This window comes from Heptranchias perlo, chromosome 1 (genome assembly GCF_035084215.1).
Source record: "Heptranchias perlo isolate sHepPer1 chromosome 1, sHepPer1.hap1, whole genome shotgun sequence".
NCBI lineage: Eukaryota > Metazoa > Chordata > Chondrichthyes > Hexanchiformes > Hexanchidae > Heptranchias > Heptranchias perlo.
The window spans coordinates 70,076,913-70,094,542 of NC_090325.1; the positions used below are offsets into that span (position 1 = coordinate 70,076,913).

Consider the following 17,630-nt stretch of genomic DNA (forward strand, 5'->3'; position numbering starts at 1 on the left):
GGTTAGAGCTACTCTACTATTTACACATGGAGCTTTTACCAAGAGTAGGCAAGAAGCTCATCACCTATTATTATCATACACTGTATGATCAACAGCAAGCTGAGCTTCTGATTCCATGTCCTCTCCATCAAATGACCACCTTATATCATCGCCCACCTCCACCCAACACAGCACGGCTGCCACTGAAACTCTCATACCTGACTTTGTCACCTCCAGACACACTCACTCCAGTTCTCTCCTGCCTGGCCTTTCATTCTTCATCCTCCTCAAATTTCAGCTCATCCAAAACTCTGTTGCCTGTATCCTATCCCACACCAAGTCCATCATGCCTGTTCCCCAGCAACTCAAATTTTTAAAAAATCCTTTTTGTTTAAATCCCTCCATGGCTTTGGCATATCTTATCTCTGCAACCACCTCCAGCTGTACAACTACCCCCCTCCCCCCAGCTCTCTGTTCCTCTTATTCGAGCCTCTTATGCTTGTCCCGCTACTGTCAGCTGTGCCTTCAGCTGTCTGGCTTTTGCTCTATGGAATTCTCTTCTAACCTTCTCCACCTCCCCCTCCTTAAGACCCTCCTTAAAACCCACCTTATTTCTCCTCCTTTGGCTTGGCATCTGATTTTTTTTTTCTTCCCAAACCCCTGGGATGTTTTTCTATGTTAAAGACATGCTGTACAAATGCTTCTTCTGGTTTAGCATGTTTGGATCTTTAGGTATATCAATTCTCTGTCTTGGTTGAATAATCAATGTTCACTCATTTCACCTAATTTTTATTTGTGCATTATTAATATTAAACAAAGTAGAATGTTTTTAAATTGTTGAGAAACCTAGATGAGGCCTGTAGTGCAAGACACCACCAGTGGTGAAAAGAGAAGAGAGGACGAGATAAACTAAAATAGTTTGACAAGTACGACTGGTTTCAAGCAACAAATTGACAAATTGCAAATTTTCTATCTTGTCTGTAAGTTCTATTGGAATTGATTTTTAAAATCAAATAAAAAAACTCCCGATTTTGGCAGGATATTTGTTTTCTGGGTCTTTTCCTCTTTGGTAACAAAATTTGAGCTAATATTTCTCCGGAGCTTTCCTATGCATCATATGTAATTTATTCCTGCAGTTTCCCCAGCGGCATTAATATTAAATTGCATAGCACAGTGTGAGTTTGCACGTAGTTATCTAATGGGAAAGGTGATATTTGCATTCTTGCACTGAATGTTCTCATGTACCAGTAATACACAAGTTCAAATTCTTTTTAAATTATCTTGGATTTAAAGTTAAATGATGTGGTTAGACTTAGGTAACCTAGGGCCACATGGTTGGATGCTGCAACATCACCAAGATAAAGCAGAATTTTTAAAAAAATTCTCCAGAACTAGCCTTTGAATTAATAATCAAAATATATTGGCTCTATTTAGTCATCACCCCATTAATGCAGTGGTACTGTGAGGAAGTTTTTTTTTCCACCCTCACTTGTTCTGTTTAGGCAAACAAAGTGTATTTTAGCCACATGCAGGCTGCATTAGTAATTGGCATGTGGCTACAGCAATCCCTCTGTGAATTTGTGGCAGTTGTAGCCTTAAATAGGTGTGCATTAGTAGTATGTGATCTGCACTTTCTCGGATATGGATTAATTATTTAGAAGTGCGTGTGTTGGGGTGGGGGAGAGATATCTCTCAATCATTGTGTGTGAGGAGAGTTTCTCTGGCTGCTTAGTCTGCCTCCCTGTCTCTCAAAAATGAAACTTGTGTGCTCATTTCAATTGGTTTTAATTGCAATTCTGAATTGAAGACAGGAAGTTGCAGCCTCCCAAAGCTTTTAGCAGTGGATGAATGTAAGGTTTTTTTTATTAATAAAAGGTTGCTTGCTATTGCCCACATATGTTTTCACACTCTTGTCAAAGCACTCATTTGTAACCAGGCAACAGCTAATGAAAATCATGTGAAAATTGTTAGTTTAGATCTTGTTTAGAGCCATGCCATGTAGTGTGAGGTGGGCTCAAGGCTCAAAAAATGTAATTATGATATTTAATGCTAATTGCATTATTTTCCAGACCTGTATTGAAGATCAAAGTAGAATATTAAATAATTCTAGGTTACATACGATTATTGTCCCTTTTGAAATGCTATAAACTCAAAGCTGTAGAAAGCTGCTCTATTGTATGTTATAATTTCAAACCAAGTTTGATATTTTCTATATTTTTTGGTTCACCTTGTGAAGACCCAGAAGTTTCAAACAAATGAGAATTTGCATCTGTAGTGAGTTAAATGAGTTAGTGAGTTGGAATAAATCTTGAGCTAACTGATTTTTCTTTTAACTTTTAAAACCTTTCAATTTTTAGAAATTTCTTGATGTAATTCTTGTCAACTATCTTCCGTCTCTGATCGATTTGGCATTGTCATCTTTGCTGCTGAGAGCCACCTGCTTACAGATTGCTGACTCTTACCAGTACCAGGAGGTGTCAGAGGACCACCCAGGCTTAACTCTGTTCTCTGGTACCCCTTCCATCTGACTTTCAAATCTTAACTCTGCATGGTTCAGATTGGAAACTGAGCCGAGTGAATATCAAATTTATGCTGTTCCATTAGTGTTAGTGCTCCGTTTTTTGATTTCTCTTTCTTCTCCCCTGCCATCTTATTCCAGTCGCTAATGTAATGCTTTAAATAATTTGATTTTTTTTTGGGTCTTGTTCAGTTTATTTTGGTAGTACCCTGTACATAATTGCTACTTGAGTAGCTGGTTTCTAAGCAGGATATTTTTAAAGTTAAAATTCCATTAGTGAAGAAACTTTATCTATATATTGAGTTTATTTCAATAGGGAAATGAGAAATGGCAATATTCTAAAATACAGGCCCATCTGTTCTTGATGCAAATTGGCTGTGACACCAGAGACTGTTTCCTCTGATGGATATTTCTTTCATTAATGCTGATGAAAGTTCAAATTCATAGTTTGTTTTCCAAAATCTTCATGAGCTGTATTTAAAAATTATACCAAGATTTTGTTGCTGTCATTTTAATTTGTCTCTCTGCTTTTGGATCCCTAGGTGCTCTGTGGATGTGTATAGTCTTAAATCCCCATTGCAAGCCTGAACAGAAAGCAGGCTGGCTAAAGCAGCTCAAAAAATGGAACTGTGTTGATGTTTGTCCCTGGGAAGATGGAAACCATGGAAATGAGCTGCCCAATTTAACCAATGCTTTGCCTCATGGTGCAAATGCTAACCAAGGTGAGAATAAAATTGAGAACTTGTTCTTCAGTCAGCTACAATATAGGAAAACTGTTTTCTAGTTAATATGCAATTACAAGCTGCTTATTGGTTGTTGGGGGGGGGGGTGGAGGGCAGGGGTTGAGGCTTTACTTATAAGGACTAACTAGGACTCCTTTCCCTAGAACAGAGAAGGTTATGAGGAGATCCGATAGATGTGTTCAAAAGTATGAAGGGTTTTGAAAAAGTGAGTAGCGAACGCTATTTTCACTGGCCAGTAAGTCAGTAACTGGAGGGCATAAGTGTAAGGTTATCACCAAAAAGGAGTGGTTGGGATAATTTATTTACACAGAGTTGTTAGGACATGGAATACACTACCACAAACAGGGGTGGAAGCAGAATCCATCATAACTTTTAAACGCAAATTGGATAAACATTTCCGAAAGTAAAATTTATAACGGTATGGGGAAAAGGCAGGGGAATGGGACTAAGTGGGTAGCGTGTTCAGAGAGCCAGCACAGGTGAGAGGGGATGAATGATCTACTGTGCTGTAGAATTTGAAATTTTATACAAATAAACCATCATTAGTGGGAAATTGACATGGGTTCAATCTCCTGATAGTTATTCAGAAACCCCTGTTGCAAGTGCATTTGTGTATGTATAATGAGGACTAGATTGGATTTGGGCATGATGCCACCTCAAGTTGAATATCCTCTCGAGGCTGAGACATGAATAGTGACTACTTGGGTGAATTCAGGAGGAGGGTTCCTGGAGTCTGTGGGAAATCTATTCCAGCAAAGAGTTGGGGCACAGTTTTAAAAGTGAAAAACGGATGGGTTGGGGGCAGGGGGGGGGGCATTCAAAATTGCAACCATTTCAGACCCATCCCCAACCTTCCCGTTTCCAGTTTTCACTGGGGCGGGGCGAGGGACGGGCGACCAACCCGCTCCCAGGAGGTGGGTCGGGCCTTAAAAGCTTTCAAAGAAGCCGAGGGCCTCCATTTTCCCACAGTTTCCGATTTCAATCCTGGGAGGCCGGGATTCCCGGGCCTTCTGTTTGACACCACTTGAAAGGATGCAAGAAGGCCCGAGACTAACAGGTAGGTGCCTTTCTGGCACAGCTTGTGGGACGGGAGGAGCAGAAGTGCTTCCCCCAGGCCCAAGAAGCCTACCTGCAGCGACCCACTCCCAACGATCGCGGACCCCTGTGCCCCCCCCCCCCCCAAAATGATCGCGGAGCTCCGCGATGACCCCCGATCCTGACACCCCTCCCCCAATGACTGACCCCCCCCCCCCCTCCCCGCGTCCACCAGTGACCCTGCCACCCCCCCGATCCGCACAAACAAAGACTATCTGAAGACTGACCTGAACACATCCTCTCCCTGGCTGCTCTCCCGTCCGACTGAGACCAGCCTGTCATTCAGGCCGGTCAGTTGGACAAAAAAAAGACGTCCTTACGTCAAAATCGTATGGACGCCCGGGAAACCAGTACTTTCGGGTTTCCCGCCCGCAATTTGATCCCTTCCCGGCTCGGAGTCAAAATCGTGCCTTGATGTCTTTAGTAGAGATATTGGGCAAGAAATATTTTTTAAAATTACCCTCAGTTTTAAATCAGTTTTTTTTTATTGTGTGTTAATTTGGGTGATTTAAAATGCAGCTAAATTACAAGTGAAAATAACCTTATTGAAGACTGTTCTGATTTTGTAGTTGTAAAATCTGGAATAAAAATACAATTGTGATGTATGATCATTGATGAGCTTGGCTTTTGTTATTAGGCTGAAATGTGTGGGAGACCCAGCACTTGGGCAGCCATTTGATTTTTATAGTGTCCTGTGAGGTGACCTTCACGCTATTATCTTTCACAAACCATGTAAAGAATTTTACATCCAGTAGAGGCAGGTCTGTGATATGATGGACATCCTGTTACTGTGGAATCTGCCCAATTTGCAAAGCAGTGCAATTCGCAAAGCAGTTCCATAGTACTAGCAGTTACAAAAACAATTGCACATATATATATTTTGGAAGTCATGATTTCCAGCTTTCATTTCTACCTGATTTCTAGGAAACTCAAGTATATACAGGCATAAAAATATAGGAACAGGAGTAGGCCTTTCAACCCTTGGAGCCTGTTCCGCCATTCTGCTAGATCATGGCTGATCTGTACCTCAATTCCATTTACCTGCCTTTGTTCCATATCCCTTGATACCACTTGTCTTAAAAAAAAATCTATCAATCTCAGTCTTGAAAATTTCAATTGACCCAGCATCCACAGCGTTACATGGATCGAGTTCCAGATTTCCACTACCCTTTGTGTGGAAAAGTGCTTCCTGATTTCACTCTTAGGTGGTCTAGCTCTAATTTTAAGATTCTGCTCCCTTGTTCTTGAGTTCCCCACCAGAGGAAATTGTATTTACTCGTATCAAATCCCCATAACATTTTAAAGACCTCAATTAGATGGGTTCTGCAAAATTGAAGAATCACTTACTCACTGGTGTATCCCACCCCCTTGAGATAAGGCCCAACATTCCAATAGCCTTTTTGATTTAGTCTTTGTACCCATGCACCAGATTTTAGTGATCTGTGTACCTGGACAAATCCCTTTGCTCCACCACAGCTCCGAGTCTCTCACCATTAAGAGCATATTCCAATTTGTCTTTCTCAGATAAGTGGATAACCTCACACTTCCCCACATTGAATTCCATCTGCCATAGTTTTGCCCACTCACTTAGTCTGTCTATGTCTTTTTGTAACTTCCTCCTGCCACCCATACAACTTCTGTATGCCTCCTAACTTAGTATCATCTGCAAACTTGGATTTACAACTTTCTATTCCTTCATTTAAGTCATTAATATATATGATGAAAAGCCTAGTACAGATCCCCCGGGGATCTTGTCACATCCCTCCAATCAGAGAACAAACCCTTTATAGAATCATAGAAAGGTTACAGCATGGAAGGAGGCCATTCGGCCCATCGAGTGTGTGCCGGCTCTATGCAAGAGCAATCCAGCTAGTCCCACTCCCCTGCCCTATCCCTGTAGCCGTGCACATCTTTTCCTTTCAAGTATTTACCCAACTCCCTTTTGTAAGTCACGATTGAATCTGCCTCCACCACCCCCTCGGGGAGTGCATTCCAGATCACAACCACTCACTGTAAAAAAAAAAGTTTTTCCTCATGTTGTCTTTGGTTCTTTTGCCAATCACCTTAAATCTATGTCCTCTGGTTGTTGACCCTTCCGCCAATGGGAACAGTTTCTCTGTCTAGACCCTTCATGATTTTGAATACCTCTATCAAATCTCCTCTCAATCTCCTCTGTTCCAAGGAGAACAACCCCAGCTTCTCCAGTCTATCCACGTAACTAAAGCCGCTCATCCCTGGAATCATTCTAGTAAATCTCTTCTGCACCATCTTAAAGCCTTCACATCTTTCTTAAAGTGCTTTATCCCTACTCTCTGTCACCTACCTCCCAACCAAACAACAGTCCATATCACAAGGTTACCTCCAATTCATGTGCTCTCATTTTTGCTAATAATCTCTTGTGCAGAACCTTATCAAATGCCTTTTGGAAGTCTGTATAGACAGCATCCATAGACACTCTCCTATCCACTATGCTAGTGACTTCCTCAAAATATTTAGCTAGATTAGTCAGACTTTCTTTGATCAACTGATACATGTCCAAGTGCTCCCTCACCCTGTCTCTGATGATAGATTCCAGTAACTTCCCCACAATTGATGTTAAACTGACGGATCTGTAGTTACCTGCAATTTTCCAATCTAAAGGCACAATTCCTGAATCTGGAGAGCTTTGGAAAATTATGAGTAATGCATCTGCAATTTCCTCATCTAATTCTTTTAATACCTTGAGGTGGATAGCAAATGGGAAGCAGTATTACTGGCCCATACAGTTTTTTGTGGCAGTGGCAGCTAGGTTAGTGTTTATTTTTTACCAGTGGCGCTGCCACCTCGAAGAGAGCTGGGAAAACTATATTTGGGTTGCTTCGCAATAGACCTGTCCCTTTTACATTATAGCACTGACGTTGGTGCTACAACGGATGGCAATGCTATAAGAAATAACTTGCATTTAGATAGCATCTTTTAAAACATCTCAAACTACTTCACATACATGAATTATTTTGTAATGTATAAATTTCATAAAGGTGGAATTACCTGGCATAGAGTTTTTAATCTGTCTGTGTGTTCATAACACTCTTTAGCATGTATTTAAGGGAGAGATGAATATACCACAAGTGATTTGCTGGACATTGGGTATTGTGAGCTATTGTTTTTTTAGATAAAAACACACACACAACTGATGTACCTTTTTCAATTCACTGTCAGATACTGCAAGCAGGCCTCACCGGACTGTGTTCACACGAGCCATCGAGGCATGTGATCTCCACTGGCAGGACAGCCATTTACAGCACATTATTAGCAGTGACCTCTACACAAACTACTGTTACCATGGCGACAATGAAAATTCACTGTTTGACTCTCACGGGTGGCCCCTATGGCACGGTAAGTGGCTAAACCGGAAAGACATTTGCATGACTTGTCCCTTTGTCCAGTTTCTATGGCATTGGGGAAAAATTGGAGGCCTAGCCATGAATACAGTGCCTGCTTTGAACTGCTGGTTTAAAAATATGGAGTTTCTAATTCCTGCCACAAATATTTCTTTGATTCATCCCCAGATGGAGTCGTCACACAAATTAATGTACTTTTTTCTTCATTTTTAAAAAATTCCTTTTCTCTGCACTCCCTCGGGATTTTAGAGCATGTCCCTACAGCATGTGCTCGGGTGGATGCGCTGCGATCTCATGGATATCCCAGAGAAGCCTTGAGACTAGCAATAGCGATTGTCAATACACTGAGGCGACAGCAACAAAAACAACTTGAAATGTTCCAGGCGCAGAGGAAAGGTAAGCTGGGGAAAGCTGTAAATGGCACATTTAGTTAATTTCTATTGTCCAATCCTGACCCCAGAATTGTGCAGTGGAGACTTATTTTGGGAGAGGGTGTAATTTTATTGGTAAATTACTTTCCAACTCTTGAGTTAAGTAGACATGGAGAAGGTTGTCTTTTTTTACACTAATCCCCTGTAGATACGAAGGGAGACCAATGAGAGGCCTCTGATGTGAGATGTATTTCAGTGAGTAATACATAACCCACCAGTTAAGATTATAATATAATTCAAGTGCAGGTTCATAAAAAAGCTTGCATTGGCAATAATATCAATATTTTGTAGAGTTAGAAGGTTAGCTAGTTAAGAAAGTGTATTGACTGATAGACTGTTTCCGCATAAATACTTAGAGTTTCTTCACAAAGGAATCACGACGATAACCAATCTTGAAGGCTGGGTAGGTCACCCACTGGACCCTATTGGCTGTCTCTTCAGCACACTAATGGATGCTTGCAGAGTGGATGACGAAGGTTCTGGATATTCGGAATTTACAGGTATGTGAAACTCCTATTTGATAGCCTCGTCCCTGACACTATTCAACTTTTTAGGGTGAATAACCAAAGGTCCCTGCAAAGCCATTTAAGTAAAGAGCATACAGTAGGATATTTAAATAAATGACCCAGATATGCTGGGTCTAAACAATCAATCTTAAATCCATTTGTTCATTTTCCAAATTTAATTTTAGTGCTGTGCATAGATAATATGGTGACATTTTGCCAGCTATTAGTTTGATTTGCACTGGCATCATGGTGAAGATGAAGAAGCCCAACATTAAATTCCATTTATTGTTGAGTTGCAACTTCAGAATATATAGCCTGCAAACTTAAGAAAGAAAGAAAAACTTGTATTTATATAGCGGCTTTCACGACCACAGGTCATCCCAAAGCGCTTTACGGTCGATGAAGTATTTTTGAAGTGTAGTCACAGTTGTATAAAGGGCTGCTGTTAATGAAAAGCCCTGGCAGGAGCTATTTTCATCCAGGTCTTTTGCGGGGGAGCAGGGGGATGGTGGGGAATGGGTCTGGTCTGTAGATTGCCCTGTGACACATTTTATTACTGCTTAGCAATCGGGTCACACAAGTTGCTTTTAAATAGGAGTGAGTGTGCTGTCACCTTTTTTTACTCTTTTGAGATCCCTCTAGTGGCCTGACCAAGAAATGACTAAATCTTATTAACAGTGGCTAGCAGATCTGAATGGCTGCCCAGCTTTTTAGTACTTGAGCATCCCACCTAATGAGGTGATGGGATGCTTTGCCACCTGCGCTCCCAGATCATACAATCCTATTTCATTATGTCTCAGTTCTGCATCGTAATCCAGTGTGTGATGGTGAACTGGGATTGTTAATAATTGATCAATAATACTTGTATCAAGTTTAAATTTAGTCAGTTGTTTGTTTTACCCAAGATGGGTGCTAATAATGGAATTTTAAGTTACTAAAATTGCAGACTTCCATGAAATTTTCTTTGGTTGAAGATGGTGACTAGCATTTTTTTAAAATTTAAAATGGACTACTTTGTGAATTATGCAAGAATGCCAATGCAGAACTTTTCAGCATACGCAATGACTTTTTTGGTAAAACTCTTGTGAAGTTTTCACAACTTCCTTTTCCCATTCCAGCTCTGCCCAGTTTTCACCTCAGCCACTTGCTATTTTCTTGGCGCATGCAACCTGCTTCCAGGCTTGTAAGCAGCTGATAAGTGGTGCACAGACTTGCTTGAGTGAATGATCCTCAAATTTTCTTCAGTATCTTTTTTTGGAAAAGCACTTCCCCAACTTGCATGAAGTTTGGAGTTTTTAAAATTTTAACTGAGGTTTTTTTTTTACTCCCTCCTTTCCTGGAGGTGCTGAGTCATGCTGGGGTATGGTCCCATGGGCACTGAGACCAATAATTGTAACAACCCTGGCTGAGATACGGGTAAGACTTAGTTCCACACTAGGCACTTCGTTTACCATTTGAAGAGTATGTTGTGGTTGCATTTTTAATGGATTGCACAACAAAATAAACTTCATGCAATAATGTGTGATTGTGTTTCTCTCTCAGAAACCATGGGGCAGTTGAAATTGTTGGAGTACCAACATTTACCGGCGCACAGATTCCTGGAAGACGGCGAATCTTATTTAACGCTAGCTGTTGAAATAGCCCTGATTGGATTGGGTCAGCAGCGAATAATGCCCGATGGCTTGTATGCCCAGGAGAAAGTGTGTCGCAATGAGGAGCAGCTGATTGCAAAGCTGCAGGAGGTCGAATTAGATGACATGCTGGTGAAAATTTTCCGAAAACAAGCAGTCTTCCTGTTAGAAGGTAATTTAACTTTAAACATCCTCAACTTAATCTTTACAATTGCTGCTTTCCTGTATGTGTACTTAATGTTTTCCTTCAACCTGTTTGCTCAAGTACCTTGCCTCTGCCTGGCACCATCACTGAAAACAAACACACATCCACCCTTTCTAACACGCTGGGCTGTCCTGATTGCTGCACAACCTTAAATCTAAACACATTGCCCTTTGGGTAAAAACAACTCAAATGTGTTGGGTAGGGATGGGTTACTATTCTCTTGCCCATGAAAAAGATTGTGCAATTTATTTATGTTTTTAAACTGTTTCATGTTAATTCTTACATTCACAATTATTTTTGACATTTTCTCCTTTTGGAAGGGAGTTAAGTTTTGAGGCATTTTCAGAACTGGAGAGATGAGCTTTTGAAATCCATACAATGCTTGTCATCACCGTAAATCCTGATCGGTTAAATTAACTGGAGCCTGGGTCATTTAAATATCCTATTGTACACTCCTCACTTTATCCTAAACTCTCCAATTATTCTGTTTTTCAATTTTTTTTATAATGCAACCCGCTTGAGTTCAAATATACTTGACATACTGTGTCATTAGGAGTATACATTTGAGATAGCAAAGTACTATCCCTGACCATGATAAGGTGAGGCTTACGGCCTGCTCTGCCCCATGCAATCAGACCATAGAGACTGCTGATGATGAGCAATCCCTTCAGAAAACCCCAGCCCAAAGGGGTGAAGAAAAATTGAAGGCCAAGTCATTCTCCCATACACTTAGTAGGTGTTACAAAGTAAGCCTGAGAGCAGATTGTCTGCCTGCTCTTTCAGGCACCAATAGGTCTCTGGGACTGGTGCGAGAAATCGAATACATAAAATGAAGTCTGTTAGTCTTTCTGTTTTCTTTAATGTATGTATATAAAGAACTTGCATTTATATAGCACCTTTCATGACCTCAGGAGATCCCAAAGTGCTTTACAATGAAATATTTTTGAACTGTAATCACTGTTATAATGTAGGAAACGTGGCAGTCAATTTGCACGCAGCAAGGTCCCACAAACAGCAATGAGATAATGACCAGATAATCTGTTTTGGTGATGTTGATTGAGGGATAAATATTGTCCAGGACACTGGGAGAACCTCCCTGCTTTTCTTCGAATAGTGCCATGGGATCTTTTACGTCCATCTGAGAGGGTAGATGGGGCCTCGGTTTAACGTTTCATCTGAAAAATGGCACCTCTGACAGTACAGCGCACTCTCAGTACATCACTGAAGTGTTAGCCTATATTGTGTGCTCAAGTCTCTGGAGTAGAACTTGCATTAAATGGAAACAAAGTATAAATGGATTATGCTCACAATTGCTAATATGGGAATTTAAATGAAACACCAAAAATACTAATTTTGTGTCCAATGGAACTTATGTTTTGGGAAAAGTGAATAATTTGGATCTTCCTTTTTCCCTTTCTAGTAAATATTAATTGTTAGTTCAAATAGGGATCTGATTGATTTAACAGGAATGCAATACCTTGTTTTGATCAGTATCATACCTGCTTGCTCACTTACTCACTCACACCATTTTCCAGTCATGACTTCGGATGAATAGGTTATGGCTTCTGCAACCTTCTTGAGCTAAAGTATCTCTCCAACCTTTCAGAAATACCTTTCCGTGAGTGAGCCAGGGTTTTAATCACCTGGCGTTCTAGAACTGGCAGAAGTCAGCATACATGGAGTTAATGATGTAATTACATTTGTTTTTGACCTGTTTGTGTCGTTATCTAGGCTAATATTTGCTTACCTCTGTAGGTGGGCCCTACAGTGGCCTGGGTGAAATAATCTATCGAGAGAGCGTTCCAATGCACACCTTTGCCAAGTATCTCTTCACGTCTCTCCTACCTCATGATGCTGAGTTGGCGTACAAGATTGCACTGAGAGCGATGCGGTGGGTATTGGTCATTGCTGCAGCACCATTTTCAGCATTGCTGGCACATTCACTTAATTGGTTGATCTTTTAAACAGCTTATGTGTCCACGCCTCAGTCCAATGAATGGCTGCAGTAACGGAGAAGAGAATGCTGTGCTTGCATCTCAGAAATCCAATCTGCCTGTCAGGTCTGATGCTGTCGTTACAGAATCTGGTTATGTTTGAGCTGGATTGTCGGCAGATTCAGAGACTATTTAATCTCAAACTGGCCTTAACCGAAACCTCATTAAATTATTCATAACTACTGAAAATGAGATTTTAGTGAATGTGTGAATAATAAATATGCTTTAATAGATTTGATCTAGACCTCAGGGTAGCTATGGTCTTACAGTTTACCTTAGTTTTCCACTACCCGGCCGTACTACCCGTCATTTAGGCATAGGCTGCTCAAAAGGCTCTGACTGACAGCCATTTACATTCAACCGTGCTCCTGAATGCTGGTGAAACAATTGTTTGCTTTGTCATTGCAGTGACTGTGCAACAGAAATAATATATTTGTTCTAAAAGTTGCATATAATTGAATTACACCAAAGATTCAGTTTAAATGCATTTAATTGTGGCTCAGATGCTACATTTGTGGAATATTGGAGAGTCACTGTAGGGGGGGGAAATGAGAAGTCCAAGGCCGAGATTGTTCCACCCTTCTGGCTGAAGTGGGAAGTATGATGACTGTAGGAAACCAGCTAAGGAAATTTATACTTCTCTCTGGTTAGATGCCGCTTAACCCCGACTCTCTAAGGAGATTCTTTAATCACCTGCAATGCCACATACTTTTGAAGGTTCACTGTTGCCCCTTATACAAGAATCAAGTTCCAAACATGATGTGATCCAGATTCAGGTGGCTTGATTAAATTGGTTCATTTCAAACGCAAAAGAGACCCTGGCCCCGGAGATGGGAAAGATATATCTCTGTACGTGAGTGCCACCATTTTCTTATCCAGCCGTGCCAGTCTTGGCAGCTGGTCAGTATTTGCATTTGAAGCCACAGCAACAAAACACTTTCTGAAGAAGAAAAAGTAAACCGTTTTTACTCTGAAATCTTGTGCTTCCTGTTGATTTGAGTAGGGAGGGCATCTGACATCCAGTTGTACAGGGCAAGTAGTTGCCTGAGCAGTTTATAAATGATTTATGTAACTTCTTCCTCTTACATTTGTGGTCTTGTGGATGATATCCATCAAATTGCTGGTTGGTCACTTGACTTAGGGTAGTATGTTGCTGTGAATGTGGAGGGATATATGAGTTGTAAGATGGTAATACTTCCTTTGGTTTGCAAAGCAAATTGATGTTTGTTTATCTGTGCTGAGTGAAACTTCTCTGCAAACCTTTTGTAGAACAGTATTACCGAAGTAAAATCATATGAGTAAAGGCCATTATCACGTTAGCAAACTTGCTATGGAATTCACCTGAGGGGGGTAAATGAACAAAGGGATTTTAGAGTCTGGTACCTAAATCATTAATAGCTAGCTTATAGGTGCAAGAAAAACTCTAAAAGGTTAATGGTATGCTGGGCTTCATCACAAGCAGTGTAGAATGTAAAAGTAAAGAAGTGCTGCCTCAATTATACAGATTACTGGTCAGATGTTAGATAGAATGTTCAGTTTTGAGCACCTCAATCGTTGGAAGATCCAGAGTGATATCTGGAATAAACAGACTGAGGTATGGTGAGAGGGATAAACTTGGGTTATATTCACTGGAGATGAGGGTAAGGGGTGATCTGACCATGGAGTTTTAAAATAATGAAAGAAGACCTAGATTGGACATTCTCTTCCTTTACAGCATTAGGGGTTGTGTGGCAATTTAATGAACCTAATTCCCCTATATTACCTATATGCATGTTGTATTTGTCACTCATGATGCCTATTAGGGAACAACTTTTAAAATAATTTTTGTTTGAGGAAGGAATTGAGGGCTAGGCACCTTTTTTCTACTATAGTGACATCATGGATCAGTGACTTGATTTTTATCAACACTATTTACCCCATTGCATTATGTTTGTAAACAAAGGAAAAATGTGCAAATATTTTTTCATTAAGCTGGTGCCCCTTTAATTATAGAATCATAGAATAGTTACAGCATGGAAAGAGGCCATTCAGTCCATCGAGTCTGCAAGAGCAATCCAGCTAGTCCCACTCCCCCGCCCTATCCCCGTGGCCCTGCAAATTTTTTCCTTTCAAGTACTTATCCAGTTCCCTTTTGAAGGCCATTATTGAATCAGCCTCCACCACCCCCTCGGGCAGTGCATTCCAGATCCTAACCACTCGCTGTGTAAAAAGGTTTTTCCTCATGTCACCTTTGGTTCTTTTGCCAATCACCTTAAATCTATGTCCTCTGGTCCTTGACCCTTCAGCCAATGGGAACAGTTTCTCTCTCTCTACTCTGTCTATACCCTTCATGATTTTGAATACCTCTATCAAATCTCTTCGCAACCTTCTCTGTTCCAAGGAGAACAACCCCAGCTTCTCCAATCTGTCCACATAACTAAAGTCCCTCATCCATGGAATCATTCTAGTAAATCTCTTCTGCACCCTGTCTAAGGCCTTCACATCTTTCCTAAAGTGCGGTGCCCAGAACTGGACACAGTACTCCAGTTGTGGCCGAACCAGTGTTTTATAAAGGTTCATCATGACTTCCATACTTTGGTACTCTCTGCCTCTATTTATAAAGCCCAGGATCCCATATGCTTTTTTTAACCGCTTTCTCAACCTGCCCTGACACCTACGACGATTTGTGCACATATACTCCCAGATCTCTCTGTTCCTGTACCCTTTTTAGAGTTGTGCCCTCTAGTTTATATTGCCTCGCCTCGTTCTTCCTACCGAAATGTATCACTTCGCATTTTTCTGCGTTAAATTTCATCTGCCACGTGTCCGCCCATGCCACCAGCCTATATCCTCTTGAAGTCTATCACTATCCTCCTCACTGTTTACTACCCTTCCAAGTTTTGGGTCATCTGCAAATTTTGAAATTGTGCCCTGTACACCCAAGTCCAAGTCATTAATATATATCAAGAAAAGCAGTGGTCCCAACATTAACCCCTGTGGAACACCACTGTACACATCCCTCCAATCCGAAAAACAATAGTTCATCACTACTCTCTGTTTCCTGTCACTTAGCCAATTCTGTATACATGTTGCTACTGCCCCCTTTATTCCATGAGCTGCAATCTTAATGATAAGCTTACCATGCAGCACTTTATCAAATGCCTTTTGAAAATCCATATACATCACATCAACTGCATTGCCCTCATCTACCCTCTCTGTTACCTCATCAAAAAACTCTATCAGGTTAGTTAAACATGATTTGCCTTTAACAAATCCATGCTGGCTTTCCCTAATCAATCCACACTCATCCAAGTGACTGTTAATTCTGTCCCGGATTATAGTTTCTAAAAGTTTCCCCACCACAGAGGTTAAACTGACTGGCCTATAGTTGCTGGGTTTATCCGTGCACCCTTTTTTGAACGAGGGTGTAATATTTGCAATTCTCCAGTCCCCTGGCACCACCCACATATCTACAGGTGTTTGGAAGATTATGGCCAGTACCTCCGCAATTTCCACCCTTCCCTCAGCAACCTAGGTTGCATCCCATTCGGACCATGTGACTTACCTACTTTAAGGATAGCCAGCCTTTCTAGTACCTCTTTAAGCAATGTAAAACTACACTTTTTTAGTAAAATGTAAAATTAAAATGTATTTTTTTTTATTCGTTCATGGGATGTGGGCGTCGCTGGCGAGGCCGGCATTTATTGCCCATCCCTAATTGCCCTCGAGAAGGTGGTGGTGAGCCGCCTTCTTGAACCGCTGCAGTCCGTGTGGTGAAGGTTCTCCCACAGTGCTGTTAGGAAGGGAGTTCCAGGATTTTGACCCAGCGACGATGAAGGAACGGCGATATATTTCCAAGTCGGGATGGTGTGTGACTTGGAGGGGAACGTGCAGGTGGTGGTGTTCCCATGCGCCTGCTGCCCTTGTCCTTCTAGGTGGTAGAGGTCGCGGGTTTGGGAGGTGCTGTCGAAGAAGCCTTGGCGAGTTGCTGCAGTGCATCCTGTGGATGGTACACACTGCAGCCACAGTGCGCCGGTGGTGAAGGGAGTGAATGTTTAGGGTGATGGATGGGGTGCCAATCAAGCGGGCTGCTTTATCTTGGATGGTGTCGAGCTTCTTGAGTGTTGTTGGAGCTGCACTCATCCAGGCAAGTGGAGAGTATTCCATCACACTCCTGACTTGTGCCTTGTAGATCGTGGAAAGGCTTTGGGGAGTCAGGAGATGAGTCACTCGCCGCAGAATACCCAGCCTCTGACCTGCTCTCGTAGCCACAGTATTTATATGGCTGGTCCAGTTAAGTTTCTGGTCAATGGTGACCCCCAGGATGTTGATGGTGGGGGATTCGGCGATGGTAATGCCGTTGAATGTCAAGGGGAGGTGGTTAGACTCTCTCTTGTTGGAGATGGTCATTGCCTGGCACTTATCTGGCGCGAATGTTACTTGCCACTTATGAGCCCAAGCCTGGATGTTGTCCAGGTCTTGCTGCATGCAGGCTCGGACTGCTTCATTATCTGAGGGGTTGCGAATGGAACTGAACACTGTGCAGTCATCAGCGAACATCCCCATTTCTGACCTTATGATGGAGGGAAGGTCATTGATGAAGCAGCTGAAGATGGTTGGGCCAAGGACACTGCCCTGAGGAACTCCTGCAGCAATGCCCTGGGGCTGAGATGACTGGCCTCCAACAACCACTACCATCTTCCTTTGTGCCAGGTATGACTCCAGCCACTGGAGAGTTTTCCCCCTGATTCCCATTGACTTCAATTTTACTAGGGCTCCTTGGTGCCACACTCGGTCAAATGCTGCCTTGATGTCAAGGGCAGTCACTCTCACCTCACCTCTGGAATTCAGCTCTTTTGTCCATGTTTGGACCAAGGCTGTAATGAGGTCTGGAGCCGAGTGGTCCTGGCGGAACGCAAACTGAGCATCGGTGAGCAGGTTATTGGTGAGTAAGTGCCGCTTGATAGCACTGTCGACGACACCTTCCATCACTTTGCTGATGATTGAGAGTAGACTGATGGGGCGGTAATTGGCTGGTAATTTAGTAAATGTAAAACTGGAGTAGCACCAGGCGTACTGAAAAATGAGGTGCCAACCTGGTGAAGCTACAATACAGGACTACATGCATGCTAAACAGCAGAAGCAACATGCTATAGACAGAGCTAAGCG

General features: G+C 41.8%; 1 protein-coding gene across 2 annotated transcripts in view; it reads left to right on the forward strand.

The window, feature by feature from the left end:
• The window catches only part of LOC137323084 (zinc finger SWIM domain-containing protein 6), a 173,763-nt gene that overhangs the window by 130,859 nt on the left and 25,274 nt on the right, over positions 1-17,630 (forward strand). For both annotated transcript variants that reach the window (XM_067986493.1, XM_067986500.1), the window contains exons 5-10: positions 3,040-3,219; positions 7,534-7,710; positions 7,965-8,111; positions 8,518-8,646; positions 10,195-10,455; positions 12,244-12,379. In XM_067986493.1, the coding sequence (XP_067842594.1) occupies positions 3,040-3,219; positions 7,534-7,710; positions 7,965-8,111; positions 8,518-8,646; positions 10,195-10,455; positions 12,244-12,379 (1,030 nt within the window). The remainder of the gene's footprint in view (positions 1-3,039; positions 3,220-7,533; positions 7,711-7,964; positions 8,112-8,517; positions 8,647-10,194; positions 10,456-12,243; positions 12,380-17,630) is intronic.